At 38.8% G+C, this 24,623-nt stretch overlaps 1 protein-coding gene across 6 annotated transcripts in view; it reads left to right on the plus strand.

The window, feature by feature from the left end:
• Positions 1 to 24,623, plus strand: part of LOC124068588 (ecto-NOX disulfide-thiol exchanger 2-like) — a 148,547-nt gene that overhangs the window by 65,099 nt on the left and 58,825 nt on the right. For 5 of the 6 annotated variants that reach the window (XM_046406964.1, XM_046406965.1, XM_046406961.1 and 2 more), the window contains one exon: positions 2,061 to 2,207. The exons of the other annotated variant lie outside the window; for it this stretch is intronic. In XM_046406964.1, coding sequence (XP_046262920.1) covers positions 2,061 to 2,207 — 147 coding nt within the window. The remainder of the gene's footprint in view (positions 1 to 2,060; positions 2,208 to 24,623) is intronic. 6 annotated transcript variants of the gene reach the window in all.

The following is a 24,623-nucleotide window of genomic DNA, read 5'->3' on the forward strand; positions in this document are numbered from 1 at the left end:
CAAGTCCTTGCCTGGCTCTTAAGCTGGAACAACACGGTAACGTTTGAAGCTGAGTGGTATGTCCCTGTCACCTGTTCAGCCATGTTTCACTCTTTCAGCCATTTTCTCTTGGCCTTTCTTCATGGGAACTATAAGGCCACTAACTTAAAGGCTGTCTAACTTAAATGTAGCTTTTTGCTGGTAAGAGAGTTGAAATTGGCCGAGTTATGAAAAGATGTGTGCAGGTCTGTGTGTGGGTTAAGACACAAGATCTGTTTAGACTTTAAATACGCAATCCGCTCTGCCTAAATGTAACAAATCTCCCACACGCGGATTTAATGTATTTTAAGGGGTCATTTCTCAGCTTGTTGTTTGATTGTAAATATGGCCTTTGCCTCTGCTCTGAGACAGTTTGTCCTTTTGATTGAGATGCGTCTCCATTTTCTCATCAAGAATCAAGAGTCTTTATTGTCATTATGCAAGCATAACGAAATTTTGTGCAGAAAACCTTACTAACTTGGGAAATACTGTTTTTCCAAACAGATTAGACATAAGTTCTGGAGAAATGAAATCATTTCTGTTGAAATCTCATTTGTCAAAGCAAGGCTTCTTTCTCTTTATTTTTTTCTTTCTTTTCCTTTCTCTGTTTGAGTCCCTGAAATAACCGTCTCTGTTAGGCTATTGATCAATCTCTTTATCTACTGACCTATGTGAATTCAAATAAAGCAAAGACACATTTGACACAGTAATCTAAAATATTATTAAATCTGTCCTCACATGGAAACAAGAAAAAAGGACAACAAACACCTTAATGACCGCATTTTTTTTTTTTAGTGTTGCAATGTGTAAGCATAATCTCTCACCCACAATGGCTCCTTCAAAACTCAGCCAAGAGTTAAAATCGTTTATAGTGATGTTTCTCATGTTTCTTGAGTTGGATACGAACTGATTAAAGTCCTGGAGACCTCTGATAAACCCACATTAATGTTGGGCCTCTGATCTGTTGCACAATGAAGTAAAAACAAATCTGTGTGCAAAGAGGTGACATGAATTTTTCATGAATGCAGACAGAGTCTCCCCAGGACCCTGCTCTGAGTTATAAACAAATACGTCGCTCTTTGCTTGTGAAAAATGGCTGATATATTAAGTAGGAAACACTGCTGAACTTAATTTTATTACTTAAATTTACTTAAATTTGTTTGGACTCGAGCCATCTCAATTTTATTTTTGTTTTTATCACTTATGAGTGTAAGCACTTATTGTTTTGTATTCATGATATGACTTTTTATTCTGTTGTAAGATAACAGTGAGCAAAATAGATTTGCTAAAGAAAAAAATCTCACCTTGTCTGCACTGTCTGATAAATTGGCCTCATTATACAGTGTAACTTAGCTTGAATTTTTCTTACGGTGTGGAAGCGCCTTTACATCACTGTTTCAGTTAGTGTGAGTTGCTGGTTGGAGCATTAGATACAGTTCACAGTCTTTCAAAGAACCATCCTCTGTGATATTTGCACCATATCTGACATATTTGTATTGTTGCTTTTTTCGGCTTTGTTAACTTTATCTCGACTGAAAGTGAAGGAAACAGTGCATGTGTCGGTGCATCAGGACAGAAGAAGAAACGTTCTGGTACTAAAAATGAAATCCTCCTGCTAAGTAAAAATTTCAATTCTTTCTCCAATAGTGCATTTAAAGTCAGCCTGCATTTTAACTTTGTTGAAAGATGCAATCACAGTGTAAATCCTAAAGAAACCCTTGGAAAGTCTCACATTTGAGGAGCATCAGCTTTTCTGCATTTCTCCTCCTTTAAAGTACAGAAAAAAAGGAACAAACAACCAATTACAATTGGTTGATTACCAAATATATATCAGTATATAAATTACATAAAAATATTAATTGCTCTATTCATTAATTACATTTATTCTTTATGAATTCATCACATTTATTTCCGTGAATTTCTAAATAGCGCTGGGACCTCGTGCTGCTTTCGCTTTGACATGTTTCACAGTGGATTCCCCTTTGTTGCGGAGCCATCACTTCATTTACTATACTGGGGCTTTTTGTATGTGTGTCTTCCAGGACTCAACACTCTGCCCTTTGATCCAGCGACCAACAACGACCCTCTCCAGTTCAACGGTTCCAGTGGGACGCTGGTGGCTGAGTGTCCCCCTCTGGAAAACACTCCTGAGAATAGCAAGAAGAGGAAGAGAGCAAGCCTGCCTCCAGGTACTGACAACAACTACCTGACAAGTCTGGCACCACTGCTTGATTACTGGTCTCAAATCCTCGTCCTTTCTCCCCCAGGAATTCTAAATGCACCAGTCTGTACTGTAAACAGAGTGCCTCCCATTATTCAGAAAATTTGATACAACAGCTATGTAGATTTTTTTTTTTTTTTTTTTTACCTTGATATCCCTCTTCCCCTTCCCCAGCAAACATCAAAGAGCTGCAATGGGAATTGTTGCATAATCCTATCATTTGGTAGCGGCATGGTGGGGGAAAAAAGTGGCTCAGTTCGCTCTTTGTTGTTTTCGATTAGCTTTCCGTGCCCTGAGGCTCTAGTTGTCTGGCCTGTTTGGAGGTCAGGCAGCTGCAGCAGGAAACTGCTCCGCTGAGATTGTGTGGCTTACGGTCTGTTACCATGCTAACTCTACCTGCCAATCAAAACTGCAACCTGCCTCCAGCTTCCTCACACACACACACACACACACACACACACACACACACACACACACACACATACACATACACACACACAGGACTGTCACACAAACAGGGATACACTGAGAGAAGTGTGCCTGTATACGTGTTTGCATGCTGCTGAATGTGCTACAATTAAACAGCGATTTGAGTTAGTGGTGGTTTTCCGGCTAATGTGCCAAATTAAAGATGAATGTTTAAGAACTGAAAAAGTGCTGAGTAATTAATTGCTTGGTAAGTAACAGGAAGAACAGGGCCCTTAAGACGGAGAGGTTGCTCTCTGCTTTCTCGGCGATGCTAATTGGACTGGATTAATGCTCCATATTAACACGGCCCCAGTCAGCAATTTATCATTTCTTCACAATGTCACGTGGAAGAGTTCACGTCTTGATAAAGTTTCATTTAATTTTAATTCACTGACCATGTCAAAATGTAAGTGGATAATGTTCCACGGCTGACTGTCAGTCAAATAACTAAATATTAATGAATTACTAAATATTAATTACAATTAAAATAAATTTTCCGAGTGACTGATTGGTCTAAATGTTTGTGTATATCATTAAGGCCGTGTGTAACAGATGGAACAGTTTCGCACTTTCAGTGAAGATGAAGTAAAGAAGCTGCTCATATTTGCTTCTTCAATGTTGCAAGCGTTTAAAACACAACCTCCTTTCAGTTAATGTGTCACTTTCAGAGTGGCAAAACCTTTCAGTCTCTCAAACCCCGGGAACTCACCGATGATCTGGACCACATGTTAATGCGCCTTTACCATAAATAACTGTCAACTCTATTACAATGTGCCACAAAGTAATACAGGAACATATTTTTTGTGCAGAAAGCATTAAATAATTTTGGCAAATGTCTTTTGTAGTATTGTACTACAATTTAAATGAGTAAATAGTTCATCAGAGGTGTATAGACTATTGGCCAATAACATGAAGTTAAGCTAGCTTTCATTGCTTGCTGGCATTCATATGTTTGAATGATGAAGGACACTTTGCTGTTTAGTAGTTATTGTCAGCTAGCTATAGACTGTATAAAAGCTAAGAAGAGTTTTCCTTACAGTGCACACAAATTTCACAAATAACTAAGCGATCAGGAATGGTAACCAATTTATTTGAAGTTGTAGAGACTACTCCGTGTTACCTTGAGTTTGAGTAATGTGTATTGGCCTGTCCTTTCATCCCACCGCACAGCAATCACAGCAGTGCCTTTCCTGTCCGCGGTCTTTGTCATGCTCTCGCACACATGAGAAAACCCATTAAAAACCTGCTAACGCACGTAGCTGGCCGGAAATCATCTTTCTCCGGGAGGTATATAGCAAGAGAAGTCATATTTTTTTATTTCCCTGCCCTGAAAATTGGTTTTTAGTTTACATGATGTTGAAGAAGCCAGTGCTGCAAAAGGTGGATTGTAAGCCAGTCACTCAAGTGCATGTAGAGTTATTGCTGTGGGCTTGCTTGAATAAGGTTGATGAAGATTCAGCTGAATGGCGACTGGTGTGAATAGCTGAACAGCTTCTGTCTGGTTCATGATTGACTCCAGTCTTGTTCTGGTCCTCCAGTTCTCGGACTCATTAGCTGCAGTGTTAATTGACTCTTGTTTAGGGTCCCTAATGGATGGATTTTTCTCATTACAAGTGACACTACACTTGATGATCCATCATGCATATGTGCAAGCATCCAAAGCAGCACATACACTTTTCTCAAATGTTGAACAGCTGCATTTTATTTCAGTAATTGAATAAGAATTTAAGAAGGCGGCAAACAAAACGGCCTGATGTGGCCCATGCGGAATCCAAGTCATTCCGGGCTGAAGGCCACCCTGCTGATAGATTATTTACTAATGAGCTTTAAACTACAGACCAAACAGCAAGAAGACAGATGCATTGTATTTTTATAATATAATCATCACCTCCTGTAAACAGTTACTGGCAACGTTTGGAGTTGAACTGATATTTAGTTCACTCTACCACAAATGGACATGAGAGTTCACTCAGACTGTCTTGATGTTTCTGCGTTGTTGGGTATGAAATGGCTTCAGAGAAATGAACCTCACTGGAAGTCATGCCCTGTTAGGAGAAAAGCTGCAGTTTGTTATGAATGTTTTTACAAAGGCGTTTAAAAAATATCATTGTTGTACTCCTCTGTCTTGGACAAAGTGAAATTGAGGCACTGAATAATTCAACACTTTAACATGCTTCCTCCTCCTTCTCATCCTTCAGGCATTGGTGCTTAAGATAGCTGTTCCTGCTGTCGATAGAGGTGATGCACTTGGCCACCATCTTTGCTCTTTATCATCATAGTTTTTTGTGTTTATGTGAACCCACTGTATGTGTGCATGCCTGTTTTTTAACAATCCATAATAAGTGGTGCCTTGGTGCACTATGCACGCTGTCAGGGTTTTTCCTTACTCTGTTTTTGATCAGTTTTACAACGCAGTTAGAGATAGCAGTTATTACCTTTATTTATTTAGCAGTTGAAAACAAAGATAAAGGTGATTTATATTGGACAATAGAGATGCGACATAATGGTTAAGGCGTTGTACAGAGAACACTGTTAATAGCACAAAATAAATAAAAGTTGGAAAAATAGAAGTAAAGAGAAATAAGAAACATTTTTTTTTTTTTTTATTGTAAGGTTTTTTCTTTTTCTTATATTTAAAGGTACCTTGTATATTTTTCTAGATGTCAAACATAACATTTTGTTTGCATTCAGTATTACTCATCAAAACATATTATGTCCGAGGTCTAATAAATGTGTTGAGTGCGTTTCCTTTACTTATAAAACATTAGCAAAGTATTTCTTACAGTTTTCTTCAGTGCCTTTGTTGATGTATCGTGGCATGTTACTGCCACCTGTGGAATAATGTGAAAGCACTGGCAGGACTGTATATCCCGTCTCATTTTGTTTATCTTGTTTAACAAGACAAACAAAGCACTCACAGAAAAGCAGCTCAGTAATGCTACTTACTGGAGGTCAAAAACTCCACAGGGAACCTTTAAGACTGACAGTGATTTTAAAGGCCTGACATTGAGGGTCTCCACAACTGGTGGATAGCAAGGGCTTTTCAGCTTATGTAATGAGGTGTTTTTTCACTCAGTGCACACAGTACTGTGCCTGCAGCACTCCTTAACTGTCTTTGTACACCCTATGCAGTCTTCTTGGGGTCAGTAAGAGAACAAACATCAGCCCAGAGTTCAGTTTTTCTACATGTTAGGATATTTAGTTTTTGTTTATTTGTCATTGGAGAATCACTCCATTTCATCCTGTTTTTTAGTTATACCTTCAAGGGCGCTGAACCAATACTGAAAGGTGGAGTTAAACGCCTCAGACTACTGATTGTTTTGAGACAATTATCACTTGAAAAATATGGAGCAGCCAGACTTGTCTGCACTCTGTGTAACTTTCCTCACTGAACTTGTTTTTGATTTTTTTTCTCCCAGCAGTCTTTTGTCTTGCTGTCTGCAGCCTTTTTCTCTAACAAAGTGTATCTCCTTGTTGTTATATATAAACAGCCATGTCGATGTCCTCCATTGTGATGAGTTAGTTATTATTTTGCACTGATAATGTCATTGATGAAGCAATTACCACACAGTAACAATACTGTCTGCAATTAAGACTACTGCCTGAGGTGGAAACTCAAAACAAATCTCAGGTTTAGGTACAGCTTAAGTAAGGGTTTCAAGGGTACTGTACCGAAAGTTGTGGTGCAAACGTGGCTTCAGAGACCCTTGAGGCTGCCCCAAACATCAAGCTTTTCCCTTTTTCACAGTTTACCATATAAACAGCTTCTACCGGAAACTGTTTATGTCTCTGCAGTAGCAAAAGTTTATATGAAATAGCTCTTTGAAGAATGTTTTGCCTTTGGCTGAATGTGTTTCATGTACATCGTAATAAAGTTGTTTGACTGAAATATAGTGAGCAATGATTAGAATTGAGGCATTTTTTAAACCGAAGGCCATGTGCATGGATTTGACCAAAGCACCTCCAATGCCAGGATTAAAGAAATACCCTCACTTGTGTGTTTTTCTGTGCATGAAAGCCAATTAATTTTATCACAAAGACCAGTTCACTGACATAGATTCAGCAAATGAAAGAACTGTTCTCTGAATGATCCAATATCTTATTCAGTGACCTTTAGAAAGAGCTAAGAGAGAGGTGTTGAATAAAATGCTATTGATTCTTCAAAAGAAAGGTTAATGTCATTGGGCAAAGAGAAGTACTGATACTTGTGTGGGTGGGGAGTAGCATCATCTCTTAACCAGCTGGAACATCATGACATGCAACAGTAAATATTTATTTGGATGCATATGAACATGATCCCAGCATTGATTGTATCATTGAGATCTGACACCATGTCAAATACATGTACTTCACATTTACTAGATGTCCTACATGATGTAAGCCATAGGACTGTGAAAGATCCAATGTGTGGGATTTAGGGGCAGAAATGGAACATTCACAGTTATGTTCACATAAATATATAATCCAATGAGTGGACCTTTTGTGTTTTTATCCTAGTCATCACAGGGTAGGGTGAGACCAGGGTTGCTCAGTTGGTTGCAATTTGCATTCACCCCGCATTATGCTATTAAAATCCTACATAGACACGCCATACTTTTTGAATTTTTTGAAGAGTTATTATTTTTTTAAGTTTGGTCAAGACTCTCTAATGGTTGGTCTAATGGTTGTTCTTTGGGAAGTGTCTTGATAACATTTGTTGTGATTTGGCATTATATAAATAAAGGAATTGAGTTTAAATGTTTTTTGATGGTATTGTTATCCGGTTTGGATAACTGGATAACAATACAATGTACTTAAAATGAACTAGGGACAGCTAAAGGCAGTTGTCCCATTGTCTTTTACAGCTTCTAGCAGCTATGGGTCATCAGCAGGCATCCGTTTCCAAAAAACACTTTGGTGAATAAAAAAAAAAAAAAAAAAAAAAAGCAAAAACATCTCATTGTCTTGAAACACATATTACTCATTGCAAATAGCACTTACAGTAATTCTTAGTGTGAAAAAAACAATACAAAGGAGACCAAAAACATACATATTTTCCAATAGTTAAAGAACAGTTTTCAATATACAGGAACAGGAGAATTAGGCATTTTTTTCCTAAAGTTATTAGAATCTAACAACCATCACCAGGTACCAGGTTAGATTTCCATCAAACTAAATGTTATAAAATATTAAAGTACATTTTGTCATTGGTACCTGTAAGCAATCGTCTATGCAACCCTGAATTCATTACTATAGCTGTGAATGCACATGCTCATCACAGCATGGAGACAGCCTAAAATGTATACTCTGTCTTAGCCGACAGAAAAATGTTGCCTTCACATCTGTTTTGAGGTATATCCAGTTTGCCTGTGATCCAGCAAGTTGCACTAGGTTGAACTTTTGCTGCAAATCAACACTACGTCATCCAGCCAATCAAAAGCAGGCAAGTGCGTGTTCGTGATGGATTATTTTGTAGGTGTTTCCTATCTGTTCGGTTCTCAGAACAGGCTTGTCTCTCATTCTCCTACAGTGACTACTGTTTACTTTGCAATAATCTGTGAAATATAATATTGTTGATGTTGTGTCCAACTATTACTGACCATTGTGCTATGTCTTGGCATCTAACAAGTATAGAAAACGATTCATCGGCTACTCAAACTGGACTTTTTAGATCACGTTTCATTGTTTCGCTGATGCTTTAAACAACACGACCCACCGATGGTTTTAACAGAGTGTTGATTTCAGTTTGAATCCCCCTAATATGCATTTAGTAGGCCCACCGCTGGTTAGTATGTCATGTTTCAGTCAATTTTCACTTTAATCATCAATTAAGGGATAAGAACAAAAAAAAAAAACATATGTTTGTTTGCCACTGCACATTTAAATTTGAATGCTGTGAAGTGAAGCACATTTCACTGGCTTCATCCATGGTCTGGGTTTGTACTGAAGATCCTGAAAACATTTTGTCAGTACAAGGTCTCCTGTGGGAGTGTGTAGTACACACCCTGTCTTTTCACTCTGGCCTTCTCATGATGAATAGTTTTCAGTCTGACTGGAATTTTCTGTGGGGCCCCTAGAATAAAATACCACCCCAGTAAACCTCAGTGTGACTTCTTTTTTTGGAAAGTTTTTCATAATAGTTTCCTGTATTAGATGTATCAGTATTTCTTTTTAGTGGCTTTGAAAGTAATAGACTTGAGCATAAAAAATGTAATGTGATATCATTGACCCACTACTGGCAGGCACAGAACTGCTGCAACGTAAATAATGTAATGAGGTACTTGAGCTGTCCATGGTGACAGTCCATTTAGATATATTGCTGTGTCATTGTCACAGAGATGAGTGTGTGTGTGTGTGTGTGTGCGTGCGTGTGTCCTGATTGCTCTCTGTTGTACTGAGGGAGATGTCAGTGTTGGTGACATTGAGGCCACACAGAAGATTTTGATTGATGCTGATGGGTAGGAAACACAAAATGACAGACAGACAGTTAAAAATAAAGCAGTAGAATCCACACAGGCGTGTAGGAGAGTATAAGGGTTAATGATTTAGTGATATTCAGGTATTCAGTGTGAATTGCGCAGCCACATGCATCTGCAGTGCTGTATGTCTACACAAAAGTTATAGTGCGTTTTAACTCTTGGAGAGAATAGTGACTGAAATGCATGACAAGCTGCAAAGGATCTTGCTTCTCCTTATTCATCTGGGCTTCCTGTGCTTCAGTCAGAACATAACAGAGCACTTGTCTCTACTGCTGCTGTGGGAGAGATTAAGAAAAAATACACATATGTCTATATGAGCAATATGTTTGCAGAGGCATATCAAGTATCTGGGTGTTCACACAAGTACTGTATACACAAGGGCTGAGGCTTAAAGCATTTTGGATTTTTTTCTTAAAAAAAGGGACTTTAACTGTAAATCAATTATCAAAAAAGTTTCAAATTCATTTTCTGTAAATAATAATTTGAGCTGTGATTCTGCAGTGTTGCAATGCAGCAATATTAATCATATCAGGTTGTCTGTGATCTCGGGCAAAGTGGAGATCTCAACCTTCAACATCACTGTCCTCTACTGAGGATCACCAAAATCAAACTGGGGTTCATCCTTAATCCTTTTTTCCCCACTTTTCACCTTCATCATTTTTAATTGTGCTCTCTTGCTCACTGTCACTCTTCTGTACGCCACGCTGGTCAGGGGGTTTAGTGCCACTTCACCCCATCCTGCAAAGCCTGCCAACATGTGAGATCTAAATAATTCAGAATCCCAGAAGGCACTCTGCTCTGTCTGTAGACTCACACCAAAGCTAATGGCAAAGCCTCAAGCAAGGCTCAAGCCCTGAAAAGATCCCAGTATAAGAACAGACAGTCTTCACCTGGCTCTTAGTTTTCTATCTGATCAAAGCAAGAGGGGCCGTATTGTTTTGAGCATAATCTCCCTTTCATTTTTCACCTCTACACAGCAGCAGTGCAGGGAAGATAAACAATTAACCTTTCGACGAGTTTCTCTCTTCATTCTTCAGCCTTAGGGACATGGCTGTCTAGGGAAAACTCATGACAAGTAAGTTGTCCTCTAGCAGTGTTTTTCATTAATATTCTCAGATCCACTTTTGGTTATTATCTCTGCAACTTGCTAAATTGATTTCTAATAAGGATATGACCCACAGGCTAGTGTTTTAGAAATTGGTAGCATAACTCTCCCGAAACAAAAAAATATCTTCTTAAATTCTTTTTGTTTAAATTCTGATCGAGTTAGTAACTGTTGTTAATAAGCATACAGTATGTAGTCAACAGATGAATCAGAAGCAGAAATAATTATTAGTTGCAACCCTAAACAAACATCTATTTTTAATCCAAGTGTTATTTCTGTTTAGATTGTGAATATTCATTGTGCCGAATTGTATTTTGTGATTATGAAGTCATGTGTAAACAGGAATCGGAGATGTTGCAATCGCTTTTCTGCATGTTTAAAAGAGGGCATTTTCTCTCTATCTCCACCATCCAACTCATCTCCTCATTTTCGCAGTAATAGAATCTGCCATTTCCTCTTGTTAACGGCAAGTCCTCTAATGGGTGTTGGCCTAAGATATAAAGGCTCAATTAGTTCAATTACAAATGTCAAGGTTGTTGAGAGGTTTTAGCTACAGCGTTTTTCATAAAACCACCAATGACTGTCATTTTTGATTCCCCCAAAACACTAAGGAATAAATGCTCTCTCAGATAGGTCTCATTACCTGATGAATTATTAGATATTGTGTATGAGGGAAAGCATTGCTTCTGCTAAAATGAAAAAAAGATTTGGTTTTAAGTAACCCTTGATGTTGTTTGAAGTCATTTCAATTGTACTGGGAGGGTGTTGGAGATGGACATGTTGATATGATATAAACATGGCACCATAATTATACAGGATGCCACTTGTTCAACTCTCCATTACATGCTCACAAAGCTTGAGTAGTTTTTTGATGAATTGTAAGGGGATGCTAAAAAAGAAAAAAAGAAGAATGGGCTCAACCACAGAAAATACTTTGCAGCAACCTTGTGTTGATTTTTCTTTTGTCTGTGCTGCCTCACATCAGTTACTTCAGTGTAACAGTGCTATGCTCGCACAAGCATGTTCATCGCAGAGACCCCACAGCTCTTCTCTGCTATCAATGCCTCTCCCTCCATCCCTCCATAGTCTTTCTGTCCTTTCGCGCAGCCTCCAGCCGGGTTAACTGATCCACACCAGCTGCCTCTCACTGCCTGACATGAGTGCTGGAAACCAATGTTGTGCTGAAGTGCTGAAGATTTCCCTTGCCTCTCCTCTTAGTCATCATTCTGCCACCTTTTTCCAACACCCTCATTTCCCAGAGCTCTCTAAGAGGAGGCTGCACAGTACTTCATTAAAAAAAACTTTGTTTATGCTTGCTTCTAATTAAAAATTAACAAAAAACTAACTTCTTTCCAAGGCAAAGTGTGTGGAGTTGTGCTGTGTTTATTTTATTGTTTTGTCTGTAAAATTTCAGTGAAAAAAGTGAAATTTTAATGTCCCAGAGCCTCAAGTTGACCCTGTTGATTCCTTGTTTTATCAAACCACCATTCAAAAAACCCAACACATTAATTTCACTGTACTGTATGTCAAGGAAAACCAGCAATTTTTCACAATTGTCCAGAAAACATTTAGAATTTAAAGAATGATTGAAAAGATCACTTGATTGTCAAAACAGTCATTTTCTGTCAACCAACAAAGGCAAAGTCATTTACTCTTGCAATTTAAGTATCTAATTGCTGCATGAAGACCATATTAGAACACTTTTAATTAGCTATATATGTGTGGTGGCCAGATTACAAATGTGAATGCAGTGTCTCTGGGTTTTCTCAGGGTCAGCTCTGTTTCAGTCCAGAGGGCTGTAGCGGTTATCCATGTGAGAAGTTAATTATCAGAAGAAATTTGTGCCCATGAGCAGTTCAGTTACAATAATACCACTTCAGCCAGCATTCGTCAACTATCCATAAGCTGAATCCACACATGCTCAAGTGTCACCCCCTCAACCATTCAGATTGATGCCCTCTCCTCCACATGGACTTTTCATTGGTATAACTGATCAGGGATCAGACAAATGCTACTTAACTGCTCAGTGCACTTTCTCTATGATCTTGTGTGTGCTGTGAAATCTTAGCCATTCAGGGATTAAATTAGCTGTTAGCGACAGCTAATGCCAGTCTAACTTTAGCTGCTATTGTCACATTGTCCAGACGCTGTGAGTGGCTACATCCTCAGACCACTCACTGACGTTGTTACAGTTTGGAACATCTTGTCCTTTGTCATATACTTTGCTGGGTGGTGTACTTACATTATAGCAAATGAACTATTTGAACTATTTTCAAACTCAGACAAATCAGTTTTCAGACATATTTGTTCAAGCTGTTGGTTCTTTTCAATTGGCAGCCTTTTGCTGTAGCTGTGACTATACATACTGTGAATAAACCTTTATAACAATAACCTTTTTAACAATAACCTTTTCCTTAACCTCTTGCTTGGCAATATTTCTTTCCTTCACTTCAGGATGCCTAATTTTCTTCTTTCTGATTGGGTGAATGGAGCAGCTGATACACAACAGAGGTAGTGTTTGTCAGTGCCTGTCAACACAGGAGTCCATCAGAAAGCCATACAAGGTTACAACATAAAACATCAGCGAAGATAGAGAAAGTGCAGTTACATTTTACAGACAGTACAAAGTAGATTTATTTTTGAGCAAAGGCTCAGAACCCTAAAATGTCAGAGGAGAGTTGCACTGTGGCTGGCCATGTGCTGTGGCTCCTTTGAAAACACACACACATGTAAGCAAGCTACCGCACTTGCTCACCAAAAGAAATGCAACGGGCTTCAAAAATGTGAGTAACTGTGTACACGAACTGTAGATGTGTATGGGTGTGTTAGTATCAGGGAGGGATGTGTGTCATGTGCTTGGGATATTGGCATAATGAGCAGTAATCTTTTCTTTAAAGTGGTAGTTGTGCTTCCATATCTATATCCAGTCCGAGGCATCACCCTGCTATTACAGCAGTAACACTAACAGAGCTCTCTTTCAATCTCTGCTCTTTTATGTATTAAGAAATGGCTCCATTTTAAGACATGGTAGCTGTTGAATGTGGTGCTGTTTAGACTTCATTACTAATGCTTGAGAAGCAATGTTACATACTGCACTTGTAAACTTTCAATATATTGTATTTTATAATTTTGTAAAATTAAGAAAATAGTTAAAAATGGCCAAAGTCCTAGTTTATGTATTAATGTGTCTTGTTTTGCTAAACAAGCCGTCAAAAATGATAGCAAAAATCATAGCAAAAATAATATTTGAGAAGATAGAAACAGGTAAGTTTTGGCATTTTTGTACAAAAATGATTTCACATGAAGTTGCAGATGATTTTTTTTTTTTTTTGTCAAATCAATTCAAAGTTTGATAATTCACCCAACATCCATAAAAGGTTTGACTCTTGTACCATTGTGTTTATATTTGTCATTATCCATTTCTTTTGAATCTTTACTACAGTGATCATGAAAGCTGCAGCTGTTAAGACATACGACATACAGGTGCCTTTTGTCTGCAGTCTGAGAACCTGTTCGATCAGAAGTTTATCTCAGTGACAGCTCCGCATATGTCCATTTCTCTCACATAGTCTCCATGTGTAAAAAGGGCAGATATACCCTGTGTTGGCAAAGTCTAATTATGCTAAGCGAGCCCCTTTCTCTGTCAGTGACTGATGCTGTTTTTGCCGTATTTTTATTTAACACCTCCCTCCTACTCTCGGGGTTGTTGCCCGAGAGAGGATATGGTCCCCATGCCTCATTTTTAATTTATGTGTTAACTAAACTGATCAAATGAGAAATGCAGATCGTAGCTGATCTGACTGTAGTTTCTCACACTGTATTGTGGGAACAAGTCAGAACCTTTTGAAGTGTCACTTCATATATATTGTGGAAGCTGCAGGGTATTCTAGCGTGATGATGTTTGTATCAACACAGCCGAAGCTTTGTTAACAGTCTTTTGACTTTGTCCTGCTTGGCTTGATTTCCCCCTCAGGTGTTTGTATTGTATATGGAAAACTAATGGGTTTAATCTAAAGTCAGCACACCAGATGATTAGGCTTGTTAAGTTCCAAAGTTTGTTGTAATGGCATTGACCGGAACAGTGTTTGAGCCATTTGTCAAAGCCACTGGGAGGAAATCTGAGGTTTATAACAACTTTATGCTCCTCCTCTTGCACTTTTTCCTGTCTGTCCACCCTGAGAACTTTAATTGGCTCTCCCCTCTCTTTTGCCAAATTTTATACACTTGTTGCCTGCGCCTTGGCTGTGCCATGAGCAAGGATAATTGGATCCTGTGATGGGGGCAGAGTGCAGCTGGTTTTCCTACAGTATTCTGTGTTGCTCACATTGGTGTAAAGTCAGGGGTTTGAGTCTCTTCAGCAGAGCTGAAACAATTAATGAATCAAACAGTTAGCCAATTGCTAAAAAGTAATTGACTAAGTGTACTTGGGTAGTAATTTGGTAAAGGTTTTTAACCTTTGGTTAGGCAAAACAGACAGTTTTGCCAATAGAAACAACTTGCCTCATGGGAAATTGTAACAGCAGTTTTTCACTATTGTCTGATATTTTGTGGACCATATGATAAATGGTCTAAATAATATGCAATGGACCTATAATGACGATAATCGTAGCTCCGAACCTACTTTTAAAGTAATACAAAAAACAGAAACTGCTATGATTAGCTAAGAACAGTGACAGTTAACAAAAGCATCAAATGTAACTGAATTGACAATATTTGGTTTCAAATATTCCAATTAGCTATAGAGCAGAAAACATAAAGTCTTTCTTTCCCACATTTTTTGACATGTAGTATAGATAGATGTAGGTCTTCTGATCTAAAGTAATGAAAAACCTCTGTGAAATAAGTGAAAACAGTTCCACACACACACACTACTCAGGCAAATGTCTGTGGTGTTATTCCTTTTTAAAGCAAGTGAGAAGAAGGGTTTCCAAGGCATCATGTCTGCCACAGCCCCTAAGTTGCTGCCACTGCTGGTATCTCTCATGGTTCAAGTCAACCATGCTGCCATTAGAGACAAGACAAGCCATCGAAATAACTGGATTGACCTCCATTCTGAAAGCTTTCAAGAGAAAGCACCAGACCATGATTCATTCAGTGCTCCATGACACTGTGGAGGTCGCCATTAAGTTTCATCCCATCTACATTCCCAGGCATTGGAGTGACAGTAAAAGCATCATGTCTCATCAGTCCCTCACAGTTTTCTTGATATTCGTCAAGAATTATTTATTAAGGTGGTAAGATTGTAAATTTCATAACAATATTAGCCTTATGGCAGTCAATATTAAGCCACATTGGAGACATGATTGCTGTCATTGAGGCTTAATTCAAAGTTAAGGAATTTTGTTGATTGACTAAGTTGATTAATCAATTAGTTGTTTTTTCCAACAAAAATACTGGAAAAGAGCCAAACACTCCCTGTTTCCAGCCTCTTAAATGAGGAAATTTGCTACATTTCTTTGCTAAATATTGATGAAATATCTTTCACTTTTGAGCTGTTGGTCAAGAGTTCTTGCAAACCAAAATGTTTGCAGTTACTATCGAAGGATTGTAAAGGGTGGTGGAGTGAAAAGGTTTGAAAACACCAAAGTAAAAAAAAGTCTGTGCAGTGCTTCATATTACAGAGTATAAAACAAATAATGTCAGTCCTATATAAATACAGTAAAACAGAAACAAATGTCTATGACTGTTTATGGGTCTTCGGTTGCTTTAGAAGAGCTTCATAAGTGCAATTCCTTAGTTGAGATTGGTGAACAGATGTTTATAAGCAGAAATAATGCATCCAACCTGTCACCCACATCAAGAAGCTATGAAAAGGAGAGTAATCTCCTTATCCCTTGCTCCGTAATCATTTTGAGAAGCCTGTCTCATAAAGACTCAAATGCATTGTGTTCCACACTGCCTAGATATCTTTTAGTTTTTAATATCTTGTGTAAGCTTCTGCATTCAGTCTGAGCACACACCCAGCTGGGCCCAAGTGAATAATGAAGGAATTTTGTTGGTTTCTAGTCATCAGCTGTCAAAAACTTACTAAAATACTGCAGTCTTTCTGGAAGGCTTGCTCCTTTGAAACCCAGCTTTACCTCCTGCCCCTCTTGTCACAACATTGCACCAGCAGGCATTGCTGTGACAGTAGACTCAAAGAAAGCTGCCTGGATGAAGAGGCGTGGCCTGATAAGAGCCCTGGCAAGTTCACTGAGCTGTTGACATTTCCTCACAGCAACTCCCCTGGTTCTAATTGGCTACCACTGATAAGATTCCCATGTTGTAATTGGCAGCTGCTGATAAGATGCTGTCAGCTGCTGCAGTAGTGAGCAGCATGGTGAGATGACAACAGCTCAGGAGTTGGTGGGCGGACAAGGCTAAATCCAGGGCCTGAACCTTGTTTTCCAGAGATACCATGACTGCAGTCAGTGGTTAGCATACTGTCTGTGACGGTCTTTTAGTCCAGGCATGTACAGTCCAAAAACATATTTTCTCAAACAGTTTCGTTTAGTAAATGATAAAGTTCTAAAAGGACACAATTTCTTTCTTCCAGTAGTGGACCAGTTTTGGTTGTTTCACATGAGAGATTTATGTCTGTGATGGTTTATGTGTGCTTTTTTGACTGGTTTGATTGGGATAGGGGAAGTTTGGAAACTGGTGCGTGCTGTAAGCTCATGTTGATGGTGATGTTTTTGCCAATCAAGGGCAGAAGAAACAAGAAATGTGAAATGAGCTGCAGATTTCTCTGTAGGTTCACGGTTACAAGTGACCTCCTTCACATCGTTTGCACACTGTGATTCACTTTGACTTTTTTTATGAAATTTAATCCACCTTTTAAGGGACTTTAGGGCATGGAATGAATGGAAATAAAATTTACAAAGTAACCACTGTTATTTATAGTAGCTACTCTACTACTCTTACTCGGTGCTTAAGCGTATAGACGTACACCCGCTGATGAAATTTCAGTCTCCTGGACCCTTACGCACTCATGGACATGGAAAGTATAATTTCGGCCTATGTTGTCGAGTCATTGAATGTACATAGCATTGATGAATAGTGGATTTCCCAACCACCCAGCATTAAAAAGAACCAGGGATGTCAAAGAATTAAAAAGAAAATCCATCCCGCTTCCAGTTTAGTAATCTGACATGCAGTCTATTTTTAACTGACAACAGGAGCCCCTATCAGTCCCATCTGATTAGGTTGGAAAGGAAGGGTTAATGAACAGGGAAAAATGGTGCTCCTGGCCCATATATGACGCTATAAGGTGTATCCTATGATAGACTATTCATTCATTAACTACCAACTGTTGTCTTCTACCCTCCTGGAGGCACTGGGCTAGTCATGCTACAAAGATTAATCTTTCTGTCTTATCCTTACTCTTTCTGTACTCAGTAATGAACAGCTGACTCTGCTAAATCCAAGCCACTTTTTCTATAGAATTTTTAGGCCATTTGGTCATATTTCAGGCCATACTCATAGATTTAGCAGATGTTTTTGCTGGCAGAAGTAGCCTGTGGTCTCTGGGGCTTGAGCTGGAACTGATGATATAGAGATTTTTGAGCTATTGTGTCCTTTGCCTGGATCCCTGTGTAATTAATACATACTTCTCCTAACCTTACATCTTTTCTGTCCTTCTCGAACTGTACACCATTATTGCCTGTCGTGCACAAAGCAGCCATATTTTTTGATTGATCTTGACAAAGCAATTATGCTTCTGTTTTTAGTTAATGGAAGGAACAAGGAGCTTTGCCTGCCAGACATTCCACTTGTGACTCTTGTGCATGTGATATTTAGCTGCAGTTCCCACCACTTGCCAACTGGGAGGGTATGCAGGCGTGTTTGTGAGTGCAGCCAATGGGTAACGGCTTTTGTTTCTGGTACTTTGTCTGACATATAGGAAGACAGAACCTTGATTTCCAGGAGATTTGAGTATGTAGGCCTTCCCAGCAGCATGCAGGCATATTTTAAACTCTCTACATAGTTGGGAGCCTGTGCTGTATATATCTTTTTAATCGGAAGAGATCTAAGAATATATATATACATACAGTATCAATGAACCTTGGAGATACACCAGGGAATACCTGAGCTGTACAGTTTAAACATTTCCAGATCTCCATAGTATCCAGACAGTCTATGTCCAGTTTGTAGCACTATAAGAGTTTGCTGTTTAACAAGTAGTCACTACACAGCCAAATCCTTGTTTAATACAAGAGACACAAATTGAATATGTCTAGTGATGCCTGAAGGACAGCTTGACATCCTCTAGGAGGAAAAACAAGCTGGAGAGCTTCTCTGAATCTGTTTTCTCTCGCCTTTGAAGTTTAAACTGTCAGAACAAGAGACCAGGGCCTCAGAAAAAAAGCTGTGGGACTGTCATTCTTTGTTGTGGGAAAGGGAATAACAGTGCTGCAAGTCCTCATAGCTTGTTATATTATGCCATGCTTGGAGAAAAAACATCTTTGATAGTCATGGTTAATCAACAGCTGGAGAAGCCCTGAAGCAAACCATAAAAAGTACAAGTCTATGACAAGTCTAGGTTTTTTTTCTTTCACAATGCAACTTCCTAAAAATAAAGTGAATGTCCACTTGGAAGCATAGTTAGTTTTCAGTCTTTTAATTGGGGGACGTAAAATGTTTCATCAAATCACTTAAAATAGAATTTGTTCAAGAGGGGAACTGGATTAGTGGATTTGGATACATTTTTACAGATGTACCCTCACGTCACAATGAGATGTCACTGAAGGCTTCAGAACCATCATCATTTGGACCTTGTATTTTTTCTTTATATTTTTGCAGAACTGCGAAACCTCCAGGCTTTAAACAAGTCGTGTTTCTCTTCTCATTAGCTGGTATCTCAGTGGACAAAGCAAAGCAGTACAAAAAATGTTGAGAGATTGAGACACCAGACAGAAGTTTGGACTGTATCTGTATCCCCTCTTCTCCCTTTGTCCTCTGTATGACAATGGAGGACATGTCAGACAGGCCTGAGGAGGAAATAATGAGGCCCTTAGATCTTAATTTGAAGATTTCTGTCTGTGAATCTTCCGAACAGAGGCTGCTGGTATGACCATGAAACTAATCTTCTGAGTCTTCCCTTTACTCTTACAGAAGAGTTTGCCATAAAAGTAAGAGATTTGCCTCCGAGCTTCTGTTACTTAACTCTAAACAAGAGGTTTTAGGTCAGCAGCTTATTTCATGCAAATTTATTGAAGACCATTCAGAACTTGTGTTTGGGGGGGTTGTAAAAACAAATATTAAGCTATTAACTTTTTTAACGTCTATCACCTCTTGTTGTTTAAAGAGATGTTGTACACCACCTTAAAATAATGCAATGGGATCAATGAAATGCAAACACAAGAAATAATGTGTTTGTATGGTGAAATGAAGGTCTCAGCAGGTTATGGGGGAGCTACCGCAATTTTTCAATTTAAACTTTCAAACCAGTTTCATGACCCTTTTTAAATCCTGAATTTTAACATCAAGACGGAGATATCAAACTGCTCATCACTCTCTTGTCCTTGCTGTAAGGTGTTTTGGAGGGTACTTAACTCTCATACAAGTGAGCAGTGATAAGGGTTTTTAGTCTGAGACTGGCTGCATGCCTGACATCGCATGTGGGATCAATTATATTACCCAGCTGTTCAGTTTCCCGTGTTTGTACAACAGAATAGAGTACACAGTTTGGACCTGATGAATTATTTTCACCCTGAATCTGAAGCCTTTGCTTTTATTCTCCTTGTCCATCTGACCCATCCTCAATTTTCTGAGGAAAACCAAGGTTTTCTGCGGAAGTTACTCATCCACCATGAGTAAACATGAAGTAATTCCTCCAGTCAGCATAGCCATCCAGTTGGTCGGATGTTCATTTTATGTTAGTGTGCTCACAATTCATGCGTTTGCTAGACAACGAGGTTGTGTGAAGATCGATCACAGTCTAAGGCATCCTTGGTTGTGTATTATTCAGATAGACAAAGATGGTTTTTAACTTAAATGTGTGTCATTCTACTGGGACGTTGAGAGAGGATCAGTAACTGCAGTAATTTTTAGCTGCCTGTTCCATGCTGATTATGAGGAGATAAACTCCGCAACAAGTCCACTCAGGTACTGTTGTTCTGTCTGTAAACCGCTGCATTTGTCTAAGAGCAACACAGGGCTGTAGTGAGAGAACATTTTCTCTGTGGTCTTACTGTTAGAGTTCACTTAACTTTGATGTTAACTTTGGAAGCACCTGTTGTTACATCTCTGATAAACTCCTGGTTTGCCTTCTGGTTATTTTGCTGTGTCAGAGGGTTTTTGTTTGATTTGTTTGATGAACAGAAGGGCACAGCAGGAAAACTGAAAGTCACAAAAAGCGCTTGTGAAAAGTCATGTTTGAACATAATGCATAATGGATGAGACGGAGTTAAATTTATATAGCATGTATATGAAGCTAGCTGTCTTACATCATGAACCTCCATGTTTGTCTAAATTCACCGCTATGACATTCATGGTTCAGCATCAAGGCTTGAAGTCTGAACAGAGCTCACGTGAACATTTAACACTGTGGAATTATGCACTTTATGATTATGTTGCGTGTTTTTTTTTTCCCCTGATTACTTCTCACAAGGGACTCACTTTTATTTCCATTCTAATTAGACGTACACTATATACACAAAAGTATCGTTCCACCAACAGGGACTTGAATGACATTGTATTCTAAATGCATAGACAGCTTGCAGGAGAGAAAATGTTATAGAAATGCCTGTAACATATGTGAGTTCCAGCATCTATGGTCTGACCGTGGGCACCATTTAGGAGTAGGTGATCTGTGACTGCTCTCATGGGAATGCGTCCCACTGATCCCTGTCAACCCTGATGATCTGCACCAAAAGTGTTTAGCCTTTAAACCACCGGGCCCCAAATATAGACACTCAGTCAAAAACAGACACAGTCCAGGCCACAATACCACTGAGTCTGGTCAACAGGAACGGCATCACGTTTCCCAGCTGCTCTAAAACTCCCTTTAGACCTTTCATTCACCTCCTATTCATTGACTGAGTTTCCTTTGTATATGGACTCTGCTTATGCTTGTGTTCCTTAAATTATGGATGTGTAGTGGTTTGAACGCTATGTTGTGTTGTATGGTGTAAAAATGACAACATTTTCTGAGACTGTGTTTCAGCACAACACATTGATGAGGTTGAAGTTGTTGAAGCAAATTTTAGATTTATCTAATAAAAGTAATAGCTCACTTAATGCACACTGGTTAAAATATAGATCATCTGGTTGAAGCAGCTTGACTTAATGTGTGTCTCGCAAATTATCAGTTCATCTGCAGGATTCAAAGAAATGGTTTCATCCATTTGCACGGCTCACTTTAAATGATCAAATTGCCAGTCACCTCTCTCCTCTTTAAATTATTATTCTGGTGATTGAGTCAGTTTCCTCACATCTGTACCACAGTGTGAATCAGATTGCATGCTCACAAATGTGACAGCTTGGTCATCATAAGAAATATTTCGGATTTTAGCCACTGCTGCAGTCACTCATGCGTAGTGGAGTAGATGCTGTGCTTCATTTGCACATTAAAATGAGAAGGCATTTCTCCTGCTCAGTGATGAGAGCTGTTGGACTTGTTTATCTTTTTAATGGGTTCAGTGTAAATGTAAGAAAGGAGTTAAATGCACATCACAAACACTGCATATGACATGGAAGGGTATTTTGCGCCAAGCTTCATACAGTTTTATGTCGTACTTCACTGGTTTATTTTGCATATTTGAATTAATAAGCCAGCAGATGACGATAGAGTTTTATGTTAATAATATTTCAGTTTTTTCAGTAATTCATTGTGCATGTTCAAATTAAGAGCCAACAAATCAAAAGAGATACATAGACATATTCCCATCCTTAGTGTTTGTCAGATTTTCCAGCTGTGATGCATTTTTCTCTCAGGTGTGACAGAAACACATGACAATAATCAGCTTCTCCTTTGCTTCTTCAGTGCTGTCAGTGTGGACAGATGGATGTCAGCAGCCATCTTAGCAAGCTTGTTCATTAAAGTCACTTTCTGTCTCTTTGAGCTCATCATTCTTGCAGATCAGTAGCAGCTGTTTTGTTGTATCATTAAGATCAATTCCACAATCAATGTGCTCCTGCATCCTGTCAGTCACATAGTCATTTTCCTGCTTGCAGATCAGTAGTCAGTAGTGTCTTCATTAAATATATTTTACATATTGATGATTTTATCAGAGGGGATCACGACATGAATCTGTTCTGTGTTTGACCATGGGGGGTAGAAGGACAACACTTGAAATGTTTGGCCAGAAATTAACATTTCTTTTCTTGCCTTTTAAAGCTATAAAAAATAGAAAGGAAAAATTTAAAAAGCAATCAGTCAGCATATATGATACCTGTTTTGGTAATTATTATGATAATGTGTAAAGGCTTCAGCATCTGTTCAAGACAAGATTTCAAACATTGATTTTAAACCTTGCTGGCTCATTTACACATTTTGGAAATGGACACAGTAGCCTGACTACGAGATCCGTTTAGTAGCTGTTCTGGGGCTTACGGTGGTGTCATGTGATGTTCTTCAGCAGATGGACTTGACTGAGTAGACATGAAATTGTTGAGAAAATTTTTTTCTGAACACCTTAAGTCACCTCCAGATAAAGTTTTAGAAGAGCTATAATGTGAAAGTTTCCGTTTTCCGGTTACTACTTGTTTTAATTCTTCTGTTGAAGTCTGCCTATACGTATTGAAAATGCTCCACGTTGCCCTCAAAGCCTACATTTGTATGTTCTCCCTGTGTCTGCGTGGGTTTTCTCCAGGTACTCCAGCTTCCTCCCACAATCTCAAAAACGTGCGCATTAGTTTAATTGGCTCTTCTATATTGCCTATTAGCTTGTAAGGAAATATAATAGATATATAGTAGATACAGTGTTCAGAGTAAGGTATTAATAACTTAGAAAGTAATTGCCAGAAACAGTGTGTGCGATAGTCTACCGATAGTCTACTTTCCTTGTTTCTCAACCATCGTTTGTGTGTGACAAAACAAACAAGACAGAGAGACAGCATTTATGTCATTATGAAGGGTTAGTTTTTTTTTTTACTGCTGTTTAACAATGAAATGAATTGTTCCATTTGGATAAGTTCATCTGTGTCTTTATTGTAGATCTTCCCTCTGCAATGGGATGGGAAGAAAGAAAAAAAGAGAAAGAAATGCTGTGGAAAGCACCACGGTGTTTGTCTTCATCATTGTCACAGTCCTCATTCGTGACAGTTGTGCCAGTATAATGCATAAAATCAACAGTTTGTAGGTTTGGTGATCAGCGGCAAAGATCGCCTTTCATAATGGGTCAGGTGTGTGCAGGTGTTACATGGTTCTGAAGGTGGGAAAGAGAAGCTAGACAGACAGAACACATCACTTAGTTTGGCTGCCTGCTTGTTTTATAGCTAACGTAGAGTCAGGTATTCTGTCTGTCTGGGGTAAATAAACACAAATGATCCTGTGTTCAAACCCGTGAGTGCAAGGCAAAACTGCCCTGCTTTTTGTGAACACAGGCACAATTTAAATTGCGTTAAAGAGGTTGTTTTTAGTTGTTGAATTGTTGAATCTCTGAGTGCAGTAGAAGATTCACCATAGCAGAACAGCTCATTTCAAGGTCATAAACAAACTTAAAATATGAATATATTCATGATAAAATGTTCTTTGACTTAATTTCCCCACTGGTTATAGATAGATAGATAGACATGTATGTATGTACGTATTTACTTATTTATTTGGTTTGCTCAGGGAGAAAACAGAGTAACCAGGAGAGATCGTGTTTGGTCTGCTGGTGAAGATGTGATTTATAAATATCTTCCGTTCTTTGCTGTGGCTCAGGTGTGGTAAATCCAATTGTTCTGCAGACAAACCACAAGCGATTTCTTGGGTCTACAGCCCTGCTTCAGTCAGAGTCAAATCGACACCATTGGAGGCCCAATGTTGCAAGTGTAAATATCACCAAGCACCCAGTCACTTGCATTGTCCAAGCAGAGCAATACACTTTGTTGCTTACATGTCACCCTTACAATGCAACCACCCTCTCAGGCATTTAAACATTACCAATGCAGAAACGTCACCAAGCAGCGTGTCAGCTTTAATGATTTCTACTCAAAACGCCAGTTTTCCAAACTCTTCATAGGCATCGCCTGTTTGTTGCATTCCACAGACAGCCTCATATCATATTATTTTAAATGCTTTGATAATATTGCTGTGGTGAGGCTGCAGCTCTGTTTGAGATCCCTCTTCTTTTTCTCCTTCATCTATTCCCCTCTCACCCCACCACACACACACACACACACACACACCAAGATATCAGACTAATCTGTTCTTGCCTGTCACCTC

This window comes from Scatophagus argus, chromosome 12, assembly GCF_020382885.2.
Source record: "Scatophagus argus isolate fScaArg1 chromosome 12, fScaArg1.pri, whole genome shotgun sequence".
In the NCBI taxonomy this organism is placed as follows: domain Eukaryota; kingdom Metazoa; phylum Chordata; class Actinopteri; family Scatophagidae; genus Scatophagus; species Scatophagus argus.